The sequence below is a fragment of the Helobdella robusta genome (assembly GCF_000326865.2).
Source record: "Helobdella robusta unplaced genomic scaffold HELROscaffold_47, whole genome shotgun sequence".
Classification (NCBI taxonomy): Eukaryota; Metazoa; Annelida; class Clitellata; order Rhynchobdellida; family Glossiphoniidae; genus Helobdella; species Helobdella robusta.
Window position 1 is genome coordinate 474,078 of NW_008705176.1, and position 7,500 is coordinate 481,577.

Here is a 7,500-nt window from a genome sequence, read left to right on the forward strand (position 1 = left end):
TTCTTTCTCTTTTTGCTCTTTCTCTCTCTCTCTCTCTCTCTCTCTCTCTCTCTCTCTCCCCTCTCCCTTTCTTTATTTCTTCCTTGTGCCTTATTCTTTCAGGACGTTGGCGACCATCGACCTCCAAAGAACCTGATCTTTAACACTTTGTAGTAGTTGAAATGTAGTGATATTCAACAAGTAAGAAAGAGAAATATCAGTGGCTAGCTTCTTCAATGTCATTCTTTCTTCCTGACAAAGTTATATTCATGGTTTTACTATGCAATGAGAAAAAAAATTATGATAGTCTATCACCAGTGTTATAAAATATATATAATATGTGAAATACATTGTCTGATGGAATTTTAGATAGTTTTAACTAAGTTCATCTACTTAAATTACTTTAATAAATTTTCTATGTTTAGATTAAAAGTGAAATTAATCTGTTATCGCTCGCGAACTTGTGCTGTTTTTGAGTTTTTTATTTAGAAAAATGAATCGATTTTTTAATGGATTTTTAACAAATCGTGTTTACAATTCACTGAAAACGCATTATCTTAAATACAGTTCATCCAAAGGTTGTCATTGTTTTTCTGTCTGGTTTCATCCATCCTGATATATCTTTCATTCAACTTCCATAATGTATCTATAATATAATCTCTATGTGTCTATGTCAATTTTATTCATAACAATTTTTAATTTCATGCCTATTATTTCTCACTAAATATTTATTTTTACCATTTTCTCCCAGAAATTAAAAGATTTTACAAGAATGTGACAATCACAAAATCAAATGGTATCACAGCTATACTAATAATTGTGCTACTAATTTACTAATAAATTTAATTAATTTATTTAATAATTAAAAATTGATGTTTGATGTTTTGTGACACATTGTAAAATTGAAATGTCACCACTAAAATATGACATGTTATTCAGTTATTTGTTATTATTTTATTTTTATTTTTCTTAATTAAATTTATAATGTTAACTTAATAAATACCTATTGTAAGTGAGGAATTTATAAAGAATTTTGAATAAAATAAGTTAAAAATTGTTTTTGAAATTTAGAACAAAATTTATTTAGGTGGGTTTGAAGTTAATCTAGATAGGCACAAGCTTAGAACTCCACTTGGAAATGTTTTGCTCATTCCAAGTGAACCAATTGCATTAGGTATGTTGTTGTTTGTTGTATTGTTGTTGTTGTTGTTATTGCTGTTATAATTTCATAATAATTTAATTATGATGTGTTTGTTGTTATGTTATATAATAATTATAATAATATAACACTAATATAATAATATATTAATGATGATGATGAGGTGAGGCTGATAGTAGTAGTGGTGATAATAATGCCAGGGTTTTTGTTTTGTGTATTTGCCTAGTAGTAGCATTGTTAATTTTATGTTACAAGAATGCAATCCCTTTTCTTAAATTTACTTTTAAAATTTACTAAGGTGTGGCTGAAGAATGGAGGTCCCAAGACAAAACCATTAACAAGTTTAACATGCATCTTGTTTGTATTTTTGTGTCTATGTCTCTCTGTGTGAATGTCTGTGTGTGTGTGTCTGTATGCGCGCGCGTGTGTGTGTGTCTGTATGCGCGCGCGTGTGTGTGTGTCTGTGTGTGTGTGTATGTGTGTGTCTTCCTCTATTTGTGTTTTTCTCAGTTTGTGTGTGTGTGAGTATGTGTAGGAGATTTATCTTGCGTTTGTACCTGAACACCTCTCAGTAATATGACACTGGCATTTCTACCGTTTGAGCTAGCTAGTGTATAATTCATTTACTTTGCAGTCAAAACTGCCATCACCAATTGTTATTTCTTTATTATTATTATTATCATTATTTTTCATAATTAGTTTAAATAGAATTTTATAATTATTTCATTATTAATATTTGGTATTTGGAGTTAGAAAATAAAAGGATGTTCCCATTGTTGTTATTATTTTCATATTTATTCATTATTATTATTATTATTTTCATATTTATTTATTATTATTATTATTATTTTCATATTTATTTATTATTATTTTCATATTTATTTGTTATTATTATTGTTATTATTCGTATATTTCGTAGACCTCGTTAGCAAATATGTGCGCAGATAGAAATGGGTTGAAAGATAGAGATTGCATCATAAGAAAGATGCTCGAATACCTCAGCACAGATACAGTCTGGTTGGTTTTCAATATTATTATTAGTATTGTTGTTGTTGTTGTTGTGTGTTCATTGTTGTTGTTGTTGCTGCTGTGTTCTGTTGTTGTGTTTATTATTGTTATTATTTGTTACTTAACTTTACCAGTTTCAGAGCTGACTCGCCGAAAGAATTGGTCGACCTCCAGAATGAGAAGTGGAATGGGCTTGTTGACAGTTTAGAAAGAAGGTATTTCGGCTATTGTATGTGTATGTGTGTGTGTATGTATGTGTGTGAGTATGTGTGTGTTTATGTGTGTATTTGTGCGTATTGTTGTGTGTGAGTTTGGGTATTTTTCTCTGTCTGTTTGTGTGTGTTACTGTATTTGTACATTCTTGTCTTGTGTTATGTGTGTACATCTCTTTCTATATTCTTATTAAGCAGTTTTAAGTTTATTTTTATTGCGTTTCATTTTTGCATAAAATTTTGTGAAATTTGAATTCAATGTAACTAGATTTCAAGTCGAAATACCGGTAACAAGTGGGCTGTCAGTACCAAAGATACCTGAAAATACGACACATACTTTTACTCAGTACCTCAAGTCATTCTCTGATTGGTCACTCGTAGGTGATTGATTGATTGATTGATTTTTTGATTGATTGGTTGATTGATTGATTAATTGATTTATTGATTGGTTAATTGATTAATTGATTAGTTGGCTGGTGTGTTGGTAGATTGATTGATCGATTGATTGATCGATTGATTGATTGATACTACTATTACCACTACTACTAATAATAATAATAATAAATGAACAAATGAAATGATGACCAGGGTATGAGCAAGCAGTGGACTGTTTGAAATCCTTCGTCATAGCCACTCATGCCGTCAATCGAGAACTTTCCATCGTGCAAGCCGTATCACTCTCTCATTTAGAGATCCAATTTCAAGTTCGAAATTTAATTTCATCATAATTATAAATTTCACCATTATATTTATACAATATCTTTTTATTGTTTTATTACGTACGTATAATGTTATCGTAATTAAAAATTATGTTAATGTTATATTATTTATTGTTATCTTCATGATAACCCATGCTCTCATGGATTAATTATTTTATTAATTAATTTTAATTAATTTATTAGTTATTTTTAATTAATTTATTGATTGTTTTTAATTATTTAATTATTCAGACGAGTCTCTGGGGTACGGTTGAGTGGAAACATACAATGGATGAGACGGAAACGAAAGCCAGACTAGCAGCTGCTGTCTTGTTTGTCCACTTCAACTCGTCTAGCTCCGAAAAAATTGACAAAAATTCGTTTAAAAAGTTTATTAACGTTTAAATGGAGATAATAAATGAATTGATGAATAGTGTCTTTAATTATTTGTTGGCCATTTTGTGGAATTAATGACTCAAATTACGAAACTACGCTTCTGTTATTAAATGCACGACATGTTTGGGGTGTCTGATGAATTTTTCACGAATTATCTTTGAAACCGTAAAATTAGTAATCTAAATACAAATATTTTTAGCCTTCAATACAAATTAATGGAATATAAATCATTTTGCTGTCAAAAACCGTTAACTACCACAATATACCAGCATATATATAGAACGCGGCGCTAAAACATTTTTAGATTTATTTTATTCGTTTTTGTTGCTGACTTCAACAGCCGTGATAGCTTTTTGCAATTGATTTTATTTTTAGTCTTTCTTTAAATTAAATATTTATTAATTTTATTAAAAATTAAAGAAGAATGGAAGCTGGTGACAATCTGAAAAAAATTGTTAGTCACAAATCTGTTAAATTCATTGCTAATTCTGTCCGTGATGTCAAAACTTTTAAAAGGATGTTATTGCTCTTTTTTATTGATTAATTTTTGCATTGCTTTTTGATTTTTTTTTTGCTCTGAAAAACCTTTTATAAGTGATTTATTTAACGAATATATTCCAAAAGTTATTTGTTGTTATTTAATTTTGCAATAGTTTTTAATTGAAAATTTTTTTCTGCTGAAAAGGGCATCACCCTGGCAGTTGGGGAAGTGTATGAAACTGAGGACCTGCCAGAAGATGATCAGCAGATCCTCAACGAGTTGATCGCCGTCAGTTTTATTATTTTAATTAAATTAACTTTTAGTTTTTACTGAATTTTATTTCAACTTTCAACACCTAACTGATTAATTAAAATGATAGCTTGAAGATATGTGGCTAATCTTTTTCATTTTATTTTAAATTTAAATATTTTAATAAAAAAACTTCATGTTCATGTGAGAACTTGAAATTTTAAATTGTAAACCAATTATTTTATTTATAATTAATTAATCAATCAATTAAATTAATTAATCAGTCAATTAAATTAAAAATCTAAAAATTGAACATCTTAGTCCCAGGAGCTACAGACTAAAAGTGAATTCATAGAATCTTCAAGACTGGATGTAAAGGAGGCATTCAAGCTGTTCAGTGATAAGACTATCGAGTCAAACGACGTCGGTGAGTTCAACCATCAACATCATCACTGCCACCACCACCATCAACATCATCACTGCCACCACCACCATCATCATCATTAGCCTCATCATTAGCATTATTACTATCATTGTTCACTTCTTTTTCACTACTCTACTCTCTAACTTGTTCTTTCACTTATTCATTCATTTAATCACACACTCACTCTCTCATTCCTCAGATTTTTCTGACAACATTGCCCACCCAAAAATTGGCTACAAGGTTTCAGATGTAAGTCATTGTCATCATCATCATCCTCTTCATCATCACTTTTGTCATTTTTAATTTCACCATCATCATTATAATGTACATTATTATCATTATTATAATAATTATATAATTAATAGTATATATTTATATATGAAGTATAATATTTAATATATAAAAATTATTAATAATTATAGTTAGCCAGTCAGCCAAAATGTGAGACGATGATGGAGAAATATTTGAGACTGAAGAATTGCATCAGTCAACTTCAGGATGAAGTTAACATCGTTAAGGTTGTGTGTGTGTTTGTATATGTGTATTTGCCTGTGTGTGTGTGTGTGTGTGTGTGTGTGTGTGTGTGTGTGTGTATTTGCCTATGTGTTTGCCTTTGTGCGTGGGGTTTTTTGAATGTATGTGTGTGTTTATCTGTGTGTGTCTCTGTGTGTGCGTGCTGGTGTGTGTAGGTGTAGGTGAATGTGTAAGTGTAAACTATATTAATAATTATTCTAAAATTTTAATCACTCCTTCGATTGATTTTTATTTGTAACAGAGCCAGACTAAAGATGACAACACCACGGAATCACTCCAGCCAGCTGACATGGCCGACAGAGTGTTGTACCTGCAAAAAGAACTTTCTAGAATCAATCTTACTAGTAGTAGTAGTGGGGGTGGCGGGGATGGTGGTCTTGGTGATGATATTTCCAAGGTTTCCGGTGCTGATAATGATGCCCAGGTTCATTATCACAGGTGGTTAGGTTATACATATTTTTGGGATATTTTACTTATCCTGTATTTGGTTTTTTGTTTGTCTTTTATACATCGATGTGTGAAAACACCATGTGAATTTGAATCCAGTCACTTCAGCGCAAGAGGCAGACACTTTACCTCTATGCTATCCAGTCATTCAGTTTATCGTTATTCATATAGATGCGTGGAAATGTATGTTTATTTTTTCCAAGGAAACTAATGAACGAACTGAACTGTTTCTTATCGTCATCATCATCATCAACGACGTCGGCAGCTGCAGCTGTGGCAGCTTCATCGTCAAATGACACTCTGAAGTATAACATCTATTCGTCAGCTGGGCAGATGAAACATGAATTCAATGCTCTGGTCTGTGGCAATGGCGATAATGATGATGATGGCGTTGATGATGATGGTGATGATGATGATAACGATGGCGTTGATAATGATAAGGATGGCGTTGATGATGATGGTGGTGGTGACGATGATTGTCATCATCATCATCATCATATAGATTTCTGACATAGAGCAGAGGGTAGATAGGTGTGAAGCAGTTCTTGGTATCAATTCTGAGAAGGTAGGCCACTGATGATGATGGCGATGGTGGTGATGACGATGGTGGTGAAAATGATTTCATCTATGATCTATTTCATATTCATCTATGATGATGGTGATGATGATGGCGATGATGATGGTGATAGCAATACTTATAGTGATTATGAACAATGATGATAATGATTGTTATGATATAATTCTTAATCACATTATGATAAAAACGTTCATCATCATCAGCAGCAGCAACAAACAACAACACACGTTTAGACGACATTTTCCCCGAGATCGGGGGTTGCCGTTTGGCTACCTATGATGAAACCGAAATACCCCTCATCATCATCATCATCATGAATGATTAAATTTTCAAATTAATTTTTTAAAATTATTATTTTAAAATTAATTTAATTTCTCCTCGCAGTGTATATACACTGGAGATAGTGAAGAGGAAACTTTCATGGTGTGTTTTGGTGTGGTCTGGTGTGGCATGGTGTGGCATGGTGTGGTCTGGTGTGGCATGGTGTGGTTTGGTACGTTGTGGTGTGTCACTCATTCACTCATCTATTCATTCATTAACTTAACTCATTTATTCTATCATAGACCCAACTATTCATTTGTCTGGTCGTTCATTCATTCATTCATTCATTCATTCATCCTCTTCCAATCACTCATTCGAAAGGGCGCGCTCTCATTGGTTGTGGCCAAGTTTACCCTGCTGGATCTCAGCCAATTAAATTACTTCGACAGCAGCTTGCTGGCCATTCAGCAGAAGTTGCTTCAAGCGAGTGTCAAGGTCGAGGCCACTGATGTTGCTGATAAAGTTGATAGCGTTAGTTAGCCTTTGCTGGCTTCTCATCATGTTTCTGCTGCTGTTGCATCATCATCGTTGTTGTAGTTGTAGTCGTTGTCGTTGTAATTGTTGTTGTAGTTGTTGTCGTCGTTGTTGTAGTTGTTGTTTTTCTTTAAAAAGAAATCGCAGAAGGCATAGCTTAACAGTGTACAGCTCATAACCTTCACAAAAACATGAGATCATAGATGCAGAAACACACATACAAACACACGCATACCAACGCACAAGTGTAAACACACACACACACACACACACATGCACTTACACAATGACACACAAACATACAAAAAAAAACACACGTGAGAACTTACATATACATTCAAAATTACGCACACAATCACATACACGCCAACAGGCAAACATACATACAAACACACACACAAAACCTCGCACACGCACACAAAAACACACAGTTAGCCGGATTATATGAGTCCCTGAAGAAATGGGATTCTATGGCAAATGCCATCCCACACATCGTAGATAGGCTGAATGTCATGAAGATGTGGCATTTGCAAGGTGGTTC

General features: G+C 32.5%; 2 protein-coding genes across 2 annotated transcripts in view; both read left to right on the plus strand.

Moving 5' to 3' along the window:
• Window positions 1-729: 729 nt before the first annotated feature.
• HELRODRAFT_85733 (hypothetical protein) lies at window positions 730-3,461 on the plus strand (the record flags this gene model as incomplete). Its single annotated transcript, XM_009026391.1, has 8 exons — window positions 730-775; window positions 1,067-1,153; window positions 1,437-1,495; window positions 2,058-2,155; window positions 2,281-2,361; window positions 2,627-2,739; window positions 2,947-3,062; window positions 3,309-3,461. Coding segments are annotated over 8 exons (753 nt in total), but the record flags the coding sequence as incomplete, so codon positions are not given.
• Window positions 3,462-3,781: 320 nt separating this feature from the next.
• HELRODRAFT_193294 (hypothetical protein) overlaps window positions 3,782-7,500 on the plus strand; it is a gene marked incomplete at its 3' end in the record, with an annotated part of 5,170 nt that continues 1,451 nt past the window's right edge. Inside the window, exons 1-11 of the mRNA XM_009026437.1 lie at window positions 3,782-3,906; window positions 4,138-4,221; window positions 4,504-4,609; window positions 4,806-4,855; window positions 5,029-5,124; window positions 5,382-5,578; window positions 5,791-5,944; window positions 6,090-6,152; window positions 6,549-6,587; window positions 6,807-6,956; window positions 7,391-7,500. The exon at window positions 7,391-7,500 is cut by the window's right edge and continues 7 nt beyond it. Coding sequence (XP_009024685.1) covers window positions 3,877-3,906; window positions 4,138-4,221; window positions 4,504-4,609; window positions 4,806-4,855; window positions 5,029-5,124; window positions 5,382-5,578; window positions 5,791-5,944; window positions 6,090-6,152; window positions 6,549-6,587; window positions 6,807-6,956; window positions 7,391-7,500 — 1,079 coding nt within the window. The 5' untranslated portion in view covers window positions 3,782-3,876. The remainder of the gene's footprint in view (window positions 3,907-4,137; window positions 4,222-4,503; window positions 4,610-4,805; window positions 4,856-5,028; window positions 5,125-5,381; window positions 5,579-5,790; window positions 5,945-6,089; window positions 6,153-6,548; window positions 6,588-6,806; window positions 6,957-7,390) is intronic.